Below are 20,623 nucleotides of genomic sequence, written 5' to 3' on the forward strand. Positions count from 1 at the left end.
CATGGCGCATGCGCGGCCGGCGACTGTGCCGACACTCCAATGCGCCTGCGCGGCCTGCTACACCAGGCGCCGACACTCCGTCGGGTCCCGATGCTCCAGCGCGCATGTGCGGCCGGCTGCCGAGCGCCGGCATCCTCAGCGCATTTGCGCGGCCGGCGACTTTCTTGCACTTGCTACGTCTGCGCGGTGCCGGCAGTGCCGGCAGTGCCAACGCGTCCAGCAGGTGATGTGCCTCAGCGTCCGCGCTACACTTTGGTTGCAGAGTGCCGCGGGGAATACCTTTAAAGGAATCCCTCAAAGGATGCAATCAGAATACTGAGGGAAGGGCAGAATTCATTTAACAGTTCCTATTGGTGTTGTGAAATCTGTTCAGATCATTAGTTCACCGTAGTGACATCTTGTCTTAATAACATTTTATGTAACTAAAGCTGGTGAGTCATGACTTTTGACATAAGTGCAGCCAACCTGGCAGAGGTTGAGAGAATGCAAAGTGAAAGAAAAACGTGGCACTATTACTGCACCCTCAGGATGCCCGAAAGTGCCCTAAAGGCAATGAAATACCTTTGAAGTAGTGTCACCGTTGTACAACATTCAGTTTTAACACAGTAAGGTCACACAAGATGAGTGATGTGTAGGAAGGAACTGCAGATAGACACAAAATGCTGGAGTAACTCAGCAGGACGGCAGCATCGCTGGAGGGAAGGAATAGGCGATGTTTCGGGTCGAGGACTAATACTTCTAAGTTTGCGGATGACACAAAGCTGGGTGGCAGTGTGAGCTGCGAGGAGGATGCTATGAAGCTGCAGGGTTACTTGGATAGGTTGGGTGAGTGGGCAGAAGCATGGCAGATGGAATGTAATGTGAATAAATGTGACGTTATCCACTTTGGTGGCAAGAACGAAGGCAGATTATTATCTGAATGGTACCCCTCCCTAGGTACCTTCCCCTGCAACCGCAGAAGATGCAACGCCCGTCGCTATACCTCCTCCCTCGACTCTGTCCAGGGACCCCAACAATCCTTGCAGCTTAGGCAGAGGTTCACTTGCAGCTCCTCCAACTTCATCTACTGTATCCGTTGTTCAAGATGTGGACTCTTATACATCGGCAAGACCAAATGCAGACTGGGCGATTATTTCACGGAATACCTTCGCTCAGCCCGCGTGAACAAACCTGATCTCCCGGTTGCTGGACACTTTAATTCTGCTTCCCATTCCCATACAGACCTTTCTGTCCTCGGTCTCCTCCATTGTCAGAGTGAGGCTAAACCCAAATTGGAGGAACAGCATCCCATATTTCGCTTGGACAGCTTACAGCCCAGTGGTATATTGATTTCTCTCACTTCAGGTATCCCCGGCATTCCTTTTCTCTCTATCCCTCCCCCACCCAATTCACACTAGCTTCTCATTTTCACCCTACAAACAGCTAACAATGGCCTGTTTCCTTTATCATTACTCTTTTGCATATCTTTAATTCATTGTTCTTTACCTCTCCACATCACCGTCTAAATCTCTCGCTTCCCTTATCCCTAACCAGTCTGAAGAAGGGTCTCGACCCGAAACATCACCCATTCCTTCTCTCCAGAGATGCTGCCTGTCCCTCTTAGTTACTCCAGCTTTTTATGTCTATCATCAGATTAAACTAGCATCTGCAGTTCCTTCTTAAACATCTGAATGGTGTCAGATTAGGAGAAGTGGAGGTGCAACAAGACCTTGGTGTGCTTGTACATCAGTCGCTGAAAGTAAGCATGCAGGTACAGCAGGTAGTGAAGATAGCTAATGGCATGTTGGCCTTCATTGCAAGAGGATTGGAGTTTAGGAGCAAGGAGATTCCACTGCAGTTGTACCTGGTGAGTCCGCACCTGGAATATTGAGTGCAATATTGGTCTCTTAATTTGAGGAAGGACATTATTGCTATTGAGGGAGCAGCGTAGGTTCACCAGGTTAATTCCCAGGATAGCGGTACTGATGTATGATGAAAGAATAGGTCGACTGTGCTTGTATTTGATAGAATTTAGTAAGATGAGAGGGGATCTTATAGAAACATATCAAATTCTTTGAAGACTGTACAATGTAGATGCAGGCAAAATATTCCTGATGTTGGGGGAGTCCAGAACCAGGCGTCATGGTTTAAGAATAAGGGTTAGGCCATTTAGGACTGAGATGATGTAAAACGTTTACACCCAGAGAGTTGTGAATCTGTGGAATTCTCTGTCACAGATGGCAGTGGAGGCCAATTCACTGGATGTTTTCAAGAGAGAGTTAGATTTAACTCTTAGGGCTAAGGGAATCAAGGGAAATTGGGAAAGAGCCAGAACCGGGTAACTGATTTTTGATGATCAGCCATGATCATATTATGTTGACTGAGGTATAAATATTTGTCTGCTACCCTGCTTTTCAAAATCGTGTCACAAGCAGAAAGATAATGTCATAAGTTCATAAACTTCCATTTGGCCCATCAGGTCTACTTTGACATTCAATCATGGCTGATCTATCTATCCCATTCAACCCTATTCCTATGCTTTCTCACCATAACATATAGAACCATCTAAAATTTAAAAGAACTGGACAAGCTAGATGCAGGAAAAATGTTCCCAATGTTGGGCGAGTCCAGCCACCAGGGGCCACAGTCTTAGAATAAAGGAGAGCCCATTTAAGACTGAGGTGAGAAAAAATGTTTTCACCCAGAGATTTGTGAATTTTTGGAATTTCCTGCCACAGAGAGCAGTGGAGGCCGAATCACTGGATGGATTTAAGATAAAGTTAGATAGAGCTCTAGAGGCTAGTGGAATCAAGGGATATGGGGAGAAGGCAGGCATGGGTTATTGATTGGGGACAATCAGCCATGATCATAATGAATGGCGGTGCTGGCTGGCCTCCTCCTGCACCTATTATGTTTCTATAACCCCTGACTCCCATACTAATCAAGAATCTATCAATCTCTGCCTTCAAAATATCTATTGACTTGACCTCCTCAGCCTTCTGTTGCAATGATTTCCACAGATCCATCACCCTCTGACTAAAGAAATTCCTCCTCGCCTCCTTCCAAAAGGAATGTCATTTATTTTTGAGGCTATGATCTCTAGTCCTCTCCCATTGGTTTAATTTAGCTTAGAGATTTTTTAGTTTGGAGATACAGCGCGGAAACAGGCCCTTCGGCCCACCGGGTCCGCGCCTACCAGCGATCCCCGCACATTAACACCATCCTACACCCACGACGGACAATTTTTACATTTACAAGCCAATTAACCTACAAACCTGTACATCTTTGGATTGTGGGAGGAAACCGAAGATCTCGGATAGAACCCATGCAGGTCACGGGGAGAAGGTACAAACTCCGTACAGACAGCACCCATAGTCGAGATCGAACTTGGGTCTCCGGCGCTGCATTCGCTGTAAGGCAACAACTCTAGCGCTGGCCACTGGAAATATCCTCTCCCCATCCACTCTATCCAGGCCTTTCTTCATCTAAAATCTCATCTTAAAGGCAGCATACCCACATGTATTAATTTTAATGAGCAAAGAATGTGACTTGCAGACTGCAAAATTGAGAGCCTAGCTCCAGGATTAATTACAGGGATAAATTAGAGAAACATAGAAGGGGTGAAAATAGTTGCAGGAGTAGGCCAGAAGGAGTGAAAATAGTTGCAGGAGTAAGCTTTTCGGCCCTTTGAGCCAGCACCGCCATTCTATATTACCATGGCTGATCATCCAAAATCAATACCCTGTTCCTGCTTTCTCCCCATATAGAAGAGAGAGTCCTGATGTAAGATGCTATGGCGTCTGGATAGACCGCTGTCCCTGTTGGTGAGTTGTTGGGGACTAGAGATCAAAGGTATGAAAGGTAAACAAATCTGATAGCATTGTAAGGTAAAACTTTTTTTACATAGAGTTTGGTTAGAATCTGAAATTTGCTGTTTATAGCCCAGGTGGAGGTTGGTTCCATAATAGCCTTCAAGAGAAAATTAGGTAAATATCAGATGAATACAGGGGTGGGGGTGATTTTAGAACTAGTGAGTTTCTCTGGTTGAGAGCCAGTACATATAATGGATTAAACGGCCGCCTTCAGCATTGAAATTATTCCCGCTCCTAAAGGATTACGTGTTGCAATTAAATCAAACATAATACCACCAGTTTGAAGAAACATTTTTATTATTACTTTAGAAAAAATCTAATCTATTTTGAAAATGCAGCTGATTTTTAACATCTAATTTCCAGAAACCATATTTTCAGAAATAGTGATAATTCCATGCATGCCATTTACATTTCATTTTCCAATTCTCTGTGCACGAAAAATAGCTAAGCAATTAATTTCTGACATCTCCAAAACAAAATGCCACTGAGAAGCTGAGGGAGTAATCAGCACTACATGCAACACTGTGCACATTTGCATAGGAAATGGAAGTTAACCCAACATGCTCTTCAGAATACTGAAAATACTATAAACTGTGTGCTGTAAGAAACAATGCTATTGACCTTACACAGAAGGATACCTTTCATAGAACCCTGCACAGGGTGACTCTGTTGTACAGTATGTTAAATATATTTCTTAATAATAATTTTCATACCAATTAAAGCAGCAACAAATTATTTACAAGCCTTTTCAATTTTTTTTTTGTAAACTTGTTTTACAAATGTGCAAAAAAGGTCATGTAATTTTAACATGCTATTAAGTCCTCAGGGTGTCCAGTAGCCCTGATTAATGAGAAGTTAAAGGGTTTGTTGTTAAAGTTGTCTTCTCATTGTGGAGCAAAGTCCTCCCTATAATAGTTTGGCAGGAGTAGCCTTACTTGGTAATTCTTTAAGAAAAATTCAGCAGGCAAGGCGTTTGACAAAATATCTGTAACAGTAATACATAGGAACTGCATGTAGCCCATCTTCCAATCCAAGTCTTAGCAAATTCAATTCCATATACCAGAAAACATTATTCAAAAATACTACTGAAATAATATTTAATTTTTTAAAGTATCTATTTCTAAATCATTTTATGCTAATAATATGACTAACTTTGACCCTTATCTCACTGAGGTATTCTAAATATAGTACAGCATTGGATCTTTTCTTCAACTAACTAATGAAAGGTAAGTAAAGTGTCACTAATATATTTGAATTGAAACGTTTTATTTCAACTACAAAAAATCTATTGTAGAGCACTTTAAGTCTATGGTCCCAATATCTAAAAGGTAAATTTTTGAAGTAAAATACAGTTTTACATATTATTTTATTAGGCTTTAATTATTCCAAAGGTTCAACGCAATTTATGAGAACTATAAAATGGGGAACTGAAGCTTTGATATTCATTTTATTTTGTCTTGAAAACTAGAAGTGGAAGACGAGCTACTGACAATGTTAATATTTACTGCAATTTTTTTATTACAGATCAATATATATCTACGTGTGTTAATACTTTTTGCGTTGCTCATAAGATTTGCACCTATTACAAAAGAGCGGCAGTATACTTTTACCTTTGATCTAGTTATCAGCAAAAATTCAGAATGAACAAAACTATATGATTGTTATGCAGAATTTTATTTAACTTGGCAAACAGATGGTAGATTTTTCCAAAAATATTTCAGAAGAAAAATGCATTCAATTGATTGCAAAAATTCAATTCCTAAAATCAATTCTATTTTTTGTAAGTTTATACATGTATAAAGTTCACTGGGGAAGATTATGATATGAATTTCACCCATTTTAATGATTGCTTCCTCAGGATAAGAGGCAGAGATAATCCCACCATCCTTCCATTCTACACTGATTTTAACTAGACATGCTTGCTAAGAACTGGTTGAATTCCAGTTGGAAACTGAATATACATGCTTTAAAATTTAATTTTCATGAAGCCAAGAAGTACGAAGGAGGAGTAAATTGGGTATCTGACCCAAATGTTGAAATCTTGCAATGTTTTATGTTAAAACTGGAGCCAGTACTTAACTGCAAAAATGCCCAAGTTGGGGAACATTGCAGCTTTCATAACAGTTGATTGTAAGTATCCATTACTGTTCTGATTCATGTATGCAGCTTAAACCTGTACCTATACTAACACATACATGAAGTACATATTGCAGAGGAGTACTACTGTAACATTCCATAACACAAGACTTAAATGCACAAATAACTTGCAACTTTTTTTGTTCTGCAGGTAATTGTCCATTTTGTACCAGGTGTTAAAATGTTCTAATGCTATTCTTCAGTAACTGCACATTGTTATATGTTGGTACCCATCCACTGCAGGCCTTCATTCACCTTGCTTTTGGCATGATGTAATGCCATAGATCGTTTGATATGTAATTCTAATTGTGCAATACAGAGCTAATTCATGCATACTTGTCAGTTACCGCCTCCAAAGGAGGTCCAGAGTGGCAATACTGTATTTCCTTACTCAGAAGAAATCCGCTATGGCTATTTATAGTGTGGGATCACCTCTAACGGAAGTGTCTTCAGAATATGACCCTGCTCTCAAAGTGCCGAGTTACCTCTGCATTGTGCTGGAGTGTAGATTCAATTGCAATGGAACAGTGTGCTCATCTTCAAAGATCACAGATAACAAAATTGCAATTACTCCAAAGTTATTCTCAAAAATATTGCAAATCAAGTTATGAACTTGACCAGCTGGCCACTATAATTGCAATTAAATGTCTGGCATGCTTGAATTGATCTATACATACCTGCAAACCTCCAAGCCCACCACAGGCAAAATGTGATATTTAATGTAGTTGGCGTAGTTTGCCTTCATGACTAAATTCAGTCTGTGCTAATAGAGGCATCCACAGACTGCATATGGTGTGGAATACTATCAAAAGCACAGTTTTGCAGTGGAAAGTGGACCTAGGACATTGTCTGAATGCTTAGTAGGAATTAATAATCAGCAGAACAAAGCCACCATTGACAAGTCTTGGCAACTCGTTATCCCACAGCAACTGGCTGATGTTGCACCAGCAGAAACCCACTAAACCTAGCACTGTATGTTCATCAGATTGAAAATAAAATCAGGAAAATCTAAGTTATGACCCAATTGATTACTTTGGATGAGTTGACAACACAATTTGTATCCTCAGTAGGATAGGATAACCAGGTAGCGCAATATGAGGGAGAAGTACTTAAGTAAGTTTTAGATCTCTCGTTAACTTATGCCGAGTCTTATATTGCTTTTTTGGGGACCATCAGCAACCTTTTGTAAAATCACCTAAAACAGTAAGAAGTTGGGTATATTTTGGTCATGGTTAGGGGACTGGACATACCCAACAAAACTGGTACATTTTGCTCCCCCCCCCCTCTTCCCAGTTTCCTACCAGAAAACAGGTACAACAAGCACCAGTTTCTAGCTCAATGTACTTAAGGACTAAATATTTAGATTGTTTGTGTAATTAGAATAATGACAGATTGCTTTATTTGGATTGGTAAACATGTACATGCATGTCATGCAGTCTCAAAATTTAATGGTTACTTTTCAATATGTTCAATGTAAAAAAAACACTTAAAGGCATGTTGTCGTAACCCTACTAATACAGAAATCCAGCTAGTCTTCAATCTAAGACTGGTCAGTAACAGTAAAGGTTACTTCAAATAGTTAAACAATTTTACAAACTTACACATAATCTTGTGATGTGTTTCTTCTTGATGTTTGACATGCCATTTCATGCAGCAATTTTGTTTTAATAGCAGTGTCGCATTTAACTAGCCATTATTAAAACAGTCACTTGCAAAGAATACAACATATCGGCAATGTTCACATTTTTAAAAAAAAGATTATATTAAGGTGCAAAGTATTTTTTCAAAGTGAGCTCCAATCAGTTGGCATGAAAAAGGAAGACTTAAAGATGTATTTTTTCCCACAACTACCATTGGTGCATAAGTAGATGTGAATAGAGAGCAATGATCAGTGTTAATACTCACTCTTACCTTTTCACTAAAATTAGCACACAGAGAAATATGACCCATCATTATCAAGGCTTCAAAACTGGCATTTCTCTCATTGTTTTAATTCAGTGCCCTGGATATCAGTATTAATGGACAGTACATATGTTAGGATCTATCAAGCAATATATACACCAGTATTTAACAGTCAATATATACACCGATATTTAACAAGCAGATAACAAAAATAACAACAACTCACATTTACATAAGTGCCTTTAACGCAGTGAAACATTCCAAGAAGCTTCACTGAGTCACATAAAAATTAGGACAGATGACCAAGAGCGTGGTCAAAGAGGTAGGTTTTAAGGAGTGTCATAGAGGAGAAAGGGAGGTGGAGAAGTTTGAAAGGGAGGGAATTTCCAAGCTAGGGGCCACAGCAACTGAAGGCACACTCGTTAACGGTAGAATAATTGAAATAAACCAGGGGTAGTTCAATATCTCAGGGAGCTGATGAGCTGGAGGTGATTGCAAAGGCATGGGAAGACAATGCCAAGGAGGAATTTGAGAACAAAGATGAACTTCACTTTGAGGCATTGCTTATCTGAGAGCCAGGGAACAAAACGGTGATACAACCTAACACAACTTATCAAATCTGCAATAGAATTTTTGGCGCATCTCTTTTACTGAGAATAAAATGAGGGTGACTTGTCCAGAGTGTATGGAATTAATATGCCACCATTGAAATTTTTTTTAAATCACAATTTTGTAATATGTTTACACTTCATCCAGTTCCAAATCCAACCATTTATGGTTACTTCATAATTTTAAAAAAGGGGGGGTTCCAAAATGAGCTAAAATACTAACCTCTCAGAGCAATGAAGAGACCAACTTGTCTATTAAAAAAAATCAATGTATGCATTAATTGGTTGCCCAAGATAAAGAAATTCTAAAACTCCAGATCAAGCTCCCAAGTGTAATTTAAGCCCGGTTCCCAATGAACACAGAAGACACTAGAGAATGTAGATGTTGGAGACCAGAACAAAAAAACAACTGCTGGAGGAACTCAGTGGTTGAGCAGCAGCTGTGGGGAGAAAGGAACGGTCTATATATCAAGTCAAGACCTATTATCAGAAATTAGAGAGGAGAGAGAAGATGGCCAGTATTAAAGATAGGTGGACCAAGGAAATTATGGATGATGAGCAGATGCAGCCTTTTGGAGCTGATTTGCCCATCAACCCTCACCCCCTCATTAGTCTGCCTATCAACAACCAGAATCTGATTCACCCCTTCCCTCTCTTTATAATAGTTATCTCCCCTCTTGATTTTCAGACCAATGCCCAGGGTCTGGACCTGAAACATTGATAATTCATCTCTCCCCTCCAGATGCTGCTCGACCAATTGAGTTCCTTCAGATGTTTGTTTTTCTCTCAATTAACAAAAGTTAACGTCACAATTAACGATAATTTCAGTTCACCTGCACTCTACCATGCACAGGTAAAGTTCCCTAATAAATGATCAAGGGATGTTTACTACTTCACAAGGGTGGCCTGACAACTGCTGTACATCATTTATTTGAGTGAGGTCAAAGCACTTGGTTCAAGACATGTAGATATCTTTAAACCTAACCATTGAACTTGTGTGGTTATGGATTTGTAGAACTTCAGTCAGCAAATAAGGCAAGAGACCAAATTAAAATAATGTCCCTACACAGAACATGCAATATAGTACTCCATGCATGTTAAACATTTTTCAAAATTAGTCTTTAAAGTAGATAAATGTAGAAGTGAAGTTCAACCCACACTGTTACTACATTGCATATTTATTAAATCAGAGGGTGGATTCCAACCAAACCATACTTAACTAATGAACAAAGCATGCACAAATGCAAAGAAAAATGAAAATCTAGCAGACTGGAAAAAGTTCAAAACTAGCATATTGTGTCATGTGCAAAAAAGAAATGCAAAGCAAAACTGATCAGAAATATATTTAGTAGGAGTATTAAAAGGGAATATGGACTTACTAAAATGAGATTCAATAAGACTACAATGCATTATAAGGAAAGAATAGTTGTATTAAGAACCAGTCATTGGATGAGTGAGTATAATGAAAACTGTCACGTGGATAAGGGAGAGATGGAATACATTTGTGAATTTCAATCTGCAGGGATATATCCAGTGGAGTACCTGATTTTTGGCCCTCACTTGTTTACTATTTACTTTGAAGTTTTGAAGGGACCAAAATGTAAGGTTTCTACATATGCCGACGATACAAAACTAGATAGAAGGGCATGTTGTGATTCTGCGACGAGAGTTGAATTACGAGGTCATGTACTTTGCTGGGGGGAATCAAAAGATGTTGAAATGGAATGACGCTACAAATGACTGAAGCTCAGAGAAATCTAGGTGTTCTCATGCAAGAAACACAAAACGTTAGTAGACAGGTCCAACAAGTAATGAAGAAGGCAAATTACATTTTGGTATTTATTGCAAAGGGATTAGAGTTTAAGATTAGAAATGTTTTGTTACAGGTGTAATGGGTATGGTGTGGCCACATCTGGAATACTGTGCAGAGTTTCGACCCCCATAGCAAGAGTAGCATTGACGGCAATATAGGAGATTCACCAGGCTAATTGTAGAGATGAGATGGTTGTCTTTTCAGGAGAGGATAGACAGGTGGGTCAGTATTTCTTGGATTTTTGATGAATGAATGGTGACCTTATTCATACGTATGAGATCCTAAAGGGGGTTGACAGGTTGGAGCATTTAAAACGTGAGGTGCATGGAAAATCCTTCTCTAAGAGGAGTGAATCGCTGGTATTCCCTGCCCAAGGTAGTTGAGACCAAATTATTAGATATATTTAAAATGGAGATAAATAAACACTTGAAAGGTTGAGGAATTGAGGGCTTCGGGGAACTGGCACAGATGAGGAAATGAGGCCTGCAGCAAACAGGTATAATCATATTATGGGCATAATTCGGCCATCGTCTAAATTCAATCATGTCTGATCTATCTCTCCCTCCTAACTGCATTCTCCTGCCTTCTCCCCATAACCTCTGACACCTGTACTAATCAAAAATCTATCTATATCTGCCTTAAAAATGTCCACTGACTTGGCCTCCACAGCCTTCTGTGGCAAATAATTTATTAGATTATCAACCCGGTGACTAAAGAAATTCCCCCTCATCTCCTTCCTAAAAGAACTTCCTTTATTTTGAATATAATTTATTCTAATATTGAATTATATTGAATGGCAGGGCAGGTGCCATATTGAATGACACCTATCCTTTTTCTCCTGAGATGCTACCTGATCCGCTGAGTTACTGCAGCACTTTGAGTCTATACTTGAAAGAAGCATATGCAGATATATTAAACATCACTTTGCAGAAGTTTCCAGATTCTGAAATTCTGCCTTTACTTTCAAAAATAATTCATAAATTTCTTTTGAAAAGGGAGAGTGGGGACAAGGTATCTGGAGATCTGTCTTTGAGTGACAGAATGACTGAGAACTAAAGCAGATTCATGCAGATCAAAGAGAATTTGGAAGTAAGCTTGTGACATATAGGAAGTTTTTTGGGAGGTGGAAATCAGTGTAGGTAGGATCAGATATTTTTGAGCATATCTGTGATATGTAACTATTCTGTGATTTGTATAGTGACCTCAAACTCTCACCATATTTGGTCACAAATTAAATTCAAAAATTTGTAATCTCATTCTCAGCTGCAGAAAGTGGCACCTCAGATCACAGTTCAAATGTTTGAGGTTACAACAGGGTAGCCCCATTACTCGCCTGCAATCCGAGTACAACTTCACTCCTGAGTGCACGAGTTTGAGGAATTTGCACACATATTTATTTTACAGCATCGAGCTAATGCATGAATCTCTAATATTATTCAATACTGAAGGACATTTTGTTAGTGGATGAGTATCACAATTGACCACATTTTGAGAAAGACAGTATATATGATATTATGCCTGCTGTACCTAACAGATTTTATGTTTACACTTATTTGTTATGACTGAATACCTATCTTCTATGAAATACTGATGAGACCTCAGGAAGTATTGTATGTCCACATTTGAGTATTAAATTTAGGAAAGGAAATAATTTTATTTTAGAAACATAGAAACATAGAAAAATAGGTGCAGGAGTAAACCATTTGGCCCTTCTAGCCAGCACCTCCATTCAATATGATTATGGCTGATCATCTACAATCAGTACCCCGTGTCTGCTTTCTCCCCATATCCCTTAATTCCTTTAGCACTAAGAGCTAAATCAAACACTCTTTTGAAAACACCCAGTGAATTGGCCTCCACTGCCTTCCATGGCAGAGAATTCCACAGATTTGCAACTCTCTGGGTGATGAGGTTTTTCCTCATCTCAGTCTTAAATGGCCTACCCTTTATTCTTAAACTGTGACCATTGGTTCTGGATTCCCCTAACTTCGGGAACATTTTCCTGCATCTAGCCTGTCCAATCCCTTAAGAATTTTATATATTTCTATAAGATTCCCTCTCATCCTTCTAAATTCCAGTGAATACAAGCCCAGTTGACCCATTCTTTAATCATATGTCAGTCCTGCCATCCCGGGAATTAACCTGGAGAAAGACTGGATAGACTCGGCTTGTACTCGCTAGAATTGAGGGGGGATCTTATAGAAACTTACAAAATTCTTAAGGGGTTGGACAGGCTAGATACAGGAAGATTGTTCCCAATGTTGGGGAAGTCCAGAACAAGGGGTCACAGTTTAAGGATAAGGGGAAAATCTTTTAGGACCAAGATGAGAAAATCATTTTTCACACAGAGAGTGGTGAATCTGTGGAATTGTCTGCCACAGAAGGTAGTTGAGGCCAGTTCATTGGCTATATTTAAGAGGGAGTTAGATGTGGCCCTTGTGGCTAAAGGGATCAGGGGGGATGGAGAGAAGGCAGGTACAGGATACTGAGTTGGATGATCAGCCATGATCATATTGAATGGCGGTGCAGGCTCGAAGGGCCGAATGGCCTACTCCTGCACCTATTTTTTATGTTTCTATGTTTCTAACCTACACTGTACTCCCTCAATAGCAATAATGTCCTTCCTCAAATTAGGAGACCAAAATTGCACACAATACTCCAGGTGCAGTCTCACCAGGGCCCTGTATAACTGCAGTAGGACCCCCTTGCTCCTAAACTCATATCCTCTCGCAATGAAGGCCAACATGCCATTAGCTTTCTTAGTAAATACTATATAGTTGGTCCACCTTTTTCAAAATGATTCAGATTATGGATCCAATCTCAAACCAATATTTTCCATTTTTGACAGAAATTTGCTAGTTAATACTAATGCATAATCAAAATTCCAATGCTAATAACAATGTTGTTGAAAGCCATTGATTAGCCAAGTGCATCCCTTGGCATGATATTACAATCTACATATGGCAAAATGAGACCAAAAATCGACAATTCTATGATCTAAACATGGTAAAAAGCCTCAATTCAACTACTAAATTTGTAGTTCAGTCTGGGAAGTCACAGTGATAGCATGAAAAATGGATTACTGAATTTATCCATGAATGGATGTTCTTAGATTATAAGTAAGATAACTAAACTGGGTCTAAATTTAGATTGAATAGTAAAAGAGTGAAGGGTGTTTGATGAGAGCAGATATTTTTTCGAATAGCACATTGAAATACATAATTTTTCTCCATCTTTTCCCCCTCTCACCTTTACTCTTCCTGCTTGTCCATCTTCCCTGTCTCGTCCTGCACTAAGCAACCCAAGTTCTAGCTGACTGCAATTCTTCAATGACCAAGCTTTGCAGCAATTGCACTGAAACTTGAGTTCTGTTTCGTTACCATGTGCTTTCAATGATAATAAAGATATTCAGGGCTCCAACAAATACAATTATGTAAAAAAAACAAATGGAGAGAAGTAAAGTGTTCTTTTTTTACATGGCAGCATTATGTTATTATTTGTAAATACCAAAATGCAGCATGTGGATACAGATTACCTTCGATTAGCTAAGAAAATTCTGTATATCCCCAAACAATTTAACCGGTCAGTATTCTCATAGGTTAATACACCTGTACAATGCCAATTTTGAATCCTGTGATATATTCAGCCAGTTGCTCAATCACTGTTGCAAAGTATTTTCCAATGGCCTTACCTTGCATTGAATTGAATTTTGTAAGTCAAACCATTTTGAAGGGTTGCTACCATGGAATGAAGGCCTTCCAGTCAAAGTGTGTTCTCTTTAACACACGTGGGTTGAATAAACAGTTATTGTGTACAAATTCGTCTGGTGAGAGATTTTATCAAATTTATTGCACTAATGCATCTACTAACTAATAACACTGAACTCTCTAAACATGGAAAATAGAGGAATTAACATTAGCAAGATAATGTACAGCCTGAATTCATCCTTCATAAATAATACTTTTAAAAAACCATACACAAGTAGCAAATGCATAATAGCTTAATTTATTGTTCCTAAATTTAAATAATATCTTACTTGTAAATAGGTGATTTGTTACTGCTTATTTCATGCAAATAGTGTGCTGTACATGTAATGGAGAGCTGCATTAAATTCCGGAATCACACGCTGAAGCAAAATCTGTTGAAACAATGGTAGTACAGGGTTGTATTGCAATACCACTTATTGCTAACAAGGAATCAGATGAAGAGTGTTATGTATTAAAGGAGCTTTGTCACTGCATTGGGAACTTTACGAGCAGGTTTAAGTGCTAGGAACCCACCTGTACTCAAGATCCACTACACCGACTGTACGGCTAGGTTGGCACTGCAGCAGAGGAAGTATTGATTTTAGTGTCAAGGTATGTAATATATGTGGTCATTTTATAGGCAAAAAATATATAGAGGTAGATGTGCTCAGTGACACAGTGACAATAAACCCACGATGTCACGGAATACACTACCATGCATTCTTCATATTTACAAAACCAGTAAAGTGTTTGGGAAAACACTTGACCAGACTGTCTCCATTATGAGCAAACTAACCTGAAAGGGGGAGGAAAGACTTTTTGAAAACCACTTTGAGTTGTTGTTTCAATACTAAAATATTAAGTACTGCCTGAATGCTTCCCTGTTCACCTTTAATGTCGCAAGGCAGGGGTTTTGTTTTTTTTTCTTAAAAAAAAATCTTTTCTCTATCTTGTTTTTTTTTTTGTAGGTGAATAACAACATTTCTCATAGCCTGTGTTGAGAATCATGGCTGTGGCCTCCAGGTGATCCGTGACTCCTTCGTGATTTGTACGTGTCCTGATAGGGGTCAGAATACTCTTCCTCCATCAGTGGGTATTGGCCTCGGCTGTGCTGGGAACCTGAAGACAAGCGATTCCTGTTCTTCCGCGCCCTCTCACTGTGACCGTTTTCATCGGAGTGCACCAAGCGTGTTCGTTCAACGGGTATGTGTTCACCAGAGTGATTGCTGTTGCTCATTCTCTGCCCCTAGATAGCACAAAACAAAGGACTGCGTTAGCAAAACTGCTGCAACTAACATAGAAATAATTTTAGATCACTTACATAATGCAAGATAAAATTAATACTGTAAATGCAGGAAATACTCAGTAGGTCAAGCAGCCTCTCTGGAGATGCAAACTGTTAATGTCTGAAGTTGATTGCTGAGTATTTGCTGCAATTTTTGTTTATATTAAGGTTTTCCAGGAATGTCAAAAATGAATTGTCGATTTCTGAATCGAAAACGTTGTAAGGCGTGATGTAGGAACTGTGCATGAAACACAATGTAGTTAAGCTTTTATTTTGAATTCCTGCCTTTCCCGACTAATCACCTGACTAATTTGTGATGAATCACCCTTACCCTGACAAGCATCTTTGTGGATTAATTAATTGAAAGTTACAGCATGGAAACAGGCCCTTCAGCCCACTGTGTCCACGTCGACCATCAATACCTGCTCACACTAGTTCTATGTTATCCCACAATCGCATCCAGTCCCTGCACACACTATGGTCAATTTACAAAGGCCAATCAATCTGCAAATTTAATGTGGGAAGAAAGCGGAGCACCTGGAGGAAACCCATGCAGTCACAGGGAGAACATGTAAAATCCATACAGACAACACCCGAGGTCAGGATTGAACACGGGTAGCTAGCACTGGGAGGCAGCAGGTCTAAGAGCTGAGCCACCGTGCTGCCCAAAATGTAATTAGAGTTAAAACTGGCAGTTAGCAAAATATATTACATCTAACAGTTCATCTATTCTATAGAGTCTGGTTGAATCCTTCCCCTACCAAATATCCTGCAGGCTAAAGTAGTCTTAAGCCCCAAGAAGTAATGGAGATTTTAAAGGACTCTGGCTCCAGATTCACCTATGAGGAATAGGGAACTGATTCACCTTAAGATAATTCATCATACCAGAGAGCCAATTTCAAAAAATGTATGAGGTTTTGGTAAATTAATTTACTTGCATATGCACACAGATATCGTGGAGTTAGTTTATGATGGATTCAGCTGTACTTTGAGCAAACTAGGACATGGAACTAGAAATATTTTGTTTAAATTAATATGATAAAACACAACTCTGTAGCTCTGCAGGCTTAACTTCACACTCAATTTAGTCTGTATCCCATGTTTCTAAATGATTAACACCAAATATCAATAATTAAACAGTTGAACATTGTACCTCTCAATTGAAATAACCAGCGAGGTTTCAGTGTGTTTTTGGAAAATGAAGTAAGTGCATTTAACCTCTCTGAACATGTGAATATGCAACTAATTTCAGGGATAATTATTATCACTTTAATGAGAGATGCTAATTGTGGCTCTCACTCCCTGGACTTTCATTAAACATGAGCGGCTTTGAAGTCGTGTTAAATGAGAGAGAAGAATTGGTCTTTGCCTGCCATACTGCAGTCAAATTAATTGGGTTCCAATCAATTACAGAATGTTATGTTCTATGAATTTATTGTTTTTACACTCCAATATGTAGCCTGATGCAGACACTTACATTTTTCCAATGTTTGCTGCTGCATTCAATTTGATGCCTCACTATAAATGTGGATAGAATCGGTATCTGTTATTTGGAGTTCCTCTATTTTAGCTTACAAAATGGATTTGATGTACCCATGACAATGGTATGCAGCAGTCTTTACTGTTTGAGATAGGAGTGAAGTGCTCTTTGAAGTTATTTGTCTTCTCTAGAGATGGGTCTTCCCTGTAGCATTGTAATTTTAACAGGACATAAAAGCTTCACATCATCCAGAATGAAAATTCATTTGTAACCGGCGAATCTCAATTGGAAATATTTGAGCTTGCTTACCTCTCATCACTCTAAGCACGGGAAACCAGTCCAACTTTAAGTTCTTAAGTTGTTCACTTATCCACACTACCACAACTATCCAACTCAGAGAAGTATCCCCAATCACAATTTTGGTCCTTTCCTTTCACTGGATCATTGATGATTTTAAGGGAAATGCAAGATAGCATTTGGGATCTGATTGTGGTTGGTGCATTATAAGAGCTAACCAAAATAATACCATATATATAAACAATAGGCTTGATGAACAGTTGATTACTAGAAGGGCACACGTACTCAAGAACTATAAATTCCTTTCCAAATTACATCACATTCAGATCTAGAAATATATCACCAATGTTTCATTGTTACTGGGTCAAAATCAGGAAGCCTGCAAACATATATTTCATGAAATAATAAAATAATGAACCAGCTTATAAAGTTATTGAATGCATCAGATCACATTGTTTACTGACCCACAGAAAAATCATATTAAGGGAAGGAATTGGTCTGGGGCTTATTGTCTCAGATATAGCACCTGATCTGATCTATGGGCCAGGAAATAAATTGGGCCCAGGTTAGGATGTTGTGTTGGCACACAAGGCTAAAAATAAATTGCCAAGATATGATGAATTAGAGTAGCCAGTCATGAAGTCATTCAGTCCCTGGAGCCAGTCCCATTTCAAGTGATGGATAATCCTTCAATAGCATAAATCAGTGCATAAACAATAAAGGTACAATTAGTGCAAACATTGGTAAAAAGAAATATGTAGTTATCATCAGGTCCCTATAGGATACAGTTAGTCAAATCTTAGAGTTATTCATTTCACAACCAGATGGCTCGTTCTTGCCAATAGATCCATAATTTTTTTTTGTCGCAACTAAAATTATACATCATCAATCAATTAAGGTTAATTGTTTTACTACCTGTGCCATTCCAACACTGTGGACTGCATGGCCTCCCTTCTTCCCATACAATTATTTTTTATTTATTTGCAGAATGTGGATTTCACTGGTAAAACCAGTATATATTCCCCTCCCAAAGGTCATAGGACTGAGGAGATAGACACAAAATGCTGGAGTTACTCAGCGAGACAGGCAGCATCTCTGGAGAGGTGACGATCCAGGCTCAAGAAGGATCTCGACCCAAAATGTCACCCATTCCTTCTCTTCAGAGATGCTGCCTGTCCCACTGAGTTACTCCAGCATGTTGTGTCTGTCTCCGCAGTCCGATGACACTTTGGGAAATGGTTGAACTTTTACTTGACCCACGGAGTTACTCCAGCACTTTTACAACAGGTTAATTGTTTAATAATTACCATAGTTGAAACAAGCTTTTTACTTTCAGGTTCATTTCATTAATTGACTTTAAATTACCAGCCACTGTTGCTGGAATTGAACAGGACTATGAACATTTCATGAAATAAATGTGAGTCGCACAAGATGTAAGTGGCATATTAAAGATTACATGTGGTTGATTGGATCAGTTGTTTCCTTTTAATTTAAATGGCATTTTTTTTAAAGCCGAAGGATACCTTTCTGTATCTAAAATGTAGAACAGAAGAAGCATTTTAGAAGGTTATAGATAGAGGGGGTGAGAACAGCACCTGGCACAATATAGAGTTCATTAGAACGCTGACAAAAATGTCTTAAGTGCGTGTGGGTTGGGATTACATTCATTGAGTGAGTAACACTATATATGTGATTAGTGAGTTAATCTTTGCACCTGGGTACGAGAATGTGCAGTTTTCAATTGCCTGAATTGAAACATGGGTCATGGCTTACTTTGTCCTGTTAATTCCACAGGTAACCACATTGTCTGTGTTCATACCTGTAACCCAGAGATAGCTGAGGGATATGTTGACAGTGCAGTACTACCTAAGTTCCGGTCCAGCAATGGATTCAGTGGTGCGCTGCTGGGGGTGTGCGTCGCACGCCAGTATGTTTCAAGATACTCTGCCAAATGCTCACATGCATCCTCTAATTGGTTTTCATCTAGGATAACATCAAACATGTCCTGTCGAATGAAGACAACATTTTTTAGACACATTTTTCGAAGCCAACTACAAATATAAACATAATAATAGGAAACACAACTTAAAAGATGCAATTGTATATTGTCACAAAATATTTTTCTTTGAATTGCTTACAATGACCTAGAGAATTAGTTAAGGTGTAACACAGATACAAATTATCATATGGAGTGCAATAAACATATTTATGTGATATGAACAGTGATTTAATGGCACAGTTGGCTTGGTTGCTGAGATGTTGACATTTTGGTGTTGATTTTGGCTCCAGTGTACTTGTTCCCATTTATGGAATGATCACACAGTGCATCACTCTATAGTGTATCACCCCTGCCACAATATTGTGTGTGAATTATTTTTTTTACATATGTAGGCAGGTAAAATATTTCAAGAATATTTCAACATTATTAGTGGAGTAAAGAAATCTGGGGATAGAAATCCACAAACCACTAAATGTAGTGACACATAGTTAATAAGGCCATAAAATATAAACTATTCAGCTTATTTCTAAAAGATTAGCATGGTAAAGCAGGAGAATTGTTTCAGGTTTTGAGCAAACATACGTTCATGGAGTAATGTAAACGGATCTAATTTACTTTTCATCAGCCTGAAGAAAAGGTGCTAAATGATTTGCACATAGAAGCCTGTTCTGAGCTATCATTATTTCAAAGACTTTTCCTTAATTATGGCCTGATAACAGCAAAAAAATGAATACTTAAATTTTGGAAACATACATCAGTCCCTACTCTTAAGATGTGGATTATAAACATGTCCGATTTGCTACATCTTGAAAATATTAGACTTGTCGTGGCGGAAAAACCAGATCATTTTTCCAAGACATGGACACCATTCATTGATTTATAACAAGGATAGTATGGCGCAACACAACTTTGGATTGAAATCTAATTACGGGTTGGGTGAGGTGGGTGGGGAGGGATGAGAGGCAGGTATATCACCACTTTTTTCTCTCTTATTCTTTTTGTCCTTTCAATTTTTTTTCTATTCCTCTCTTCTTTCTTTCTTTTATTCATTCTTTGGCTACACTGGTATTCTAGGGGTTCTATCTTTGCACATCTCACTTTTTCTCTTTCTTGCTTTTTCTCCTTTCTTTTCTTCCAATTCAAAGCAAAAAAGTTTAAAATTGAAGCTGTACAATAATTGTATAATTTTATATGCCGTTGATTCTATTTTTGTGCATTTGCTTCTAATAAATAAAAATTAAAAAAAAATGATTTGCACATAGGGCACCTAAACTGATGTATCGTAACTACCAGGGAGTTGATCTTTTTCCAGAACTGGGAATGTTGAGGGAAAGGATGTTTCCATTTGTAAATGATTCCCATTTCTGGGTCATACATGCAGATTAGCCAAAGATAAATCCAAAGGAAATTTATGAAAAAGCTCTTTAGCCTGGACAAATTGAATGACTCAGCATTGATGCATTTAAGGGAAATGAGATAACCATGTAAAGAGATGGGGGAGAAGGA

The 20,623-nt window shown here is 38.7% G+C and overlaps 1 protein-coding gene and 1 long non-coding RNA gene across 4 annotated transcripts in view; one reads left to right on the forward strand and one right to left on the reverse strand.

Annotated features, from left to right (window-relative positions):
• The first annotated feature begins 210 nt into the window (after positions 1–210).
• Positions 211–18,887, forward strand: LOC129699086 (uncharacterized). The gene is made up of 3 exons (XR_008723778.1): positions 211–431; positions 15,025–15,259; positions 18,455–18,887. It is a non-coding gene; the product is annotated as an uncharacterized LOC129699086 (long non-coding RNA).
• Positions 10,152–20,623, reverse strand: part of cacnb4a (calcium channel, voltage-dependent, beta 4a subunit) — a 306,901-nt gene continuing 296,429 nt past the window's right edge. For all 3 annotated transcript variants that reach the window (XM_055638722.1, XM_055638724.1, XM_055638725.1), the window contains 2 exons: positions 18,938–19,123; positions 10,152–15,302 (listed from right to left, as the gene is read on the reverse strand). In XM_055638722.1, the coding sequence (XP_055494697.1) occupies positions 15,042–15,302; positions 18,938–19,123 (447 nt within the window). In that variant the 3' untranslated portion in view covers positions 10,152–15,041. The remainder of the gene's footprint in view (positions 15,303–18,937; positions 19,124–20,623) is intronic.

Source organism: Leucoraja erinacea, chromosome 7, assembly GCF_028641065.1.
Source record: "Leucoraja erinacea ecotype New England chromosome 7, Leri_hhj_1, whole genome shotgun sequence".
NCBI classification, from domain to species: Eukaryota; Metazoa; Chordata; class Chondrichthyes; order Rajiformes; family Rajidae; genus Leucoraja; species Leucoraja erinaceus.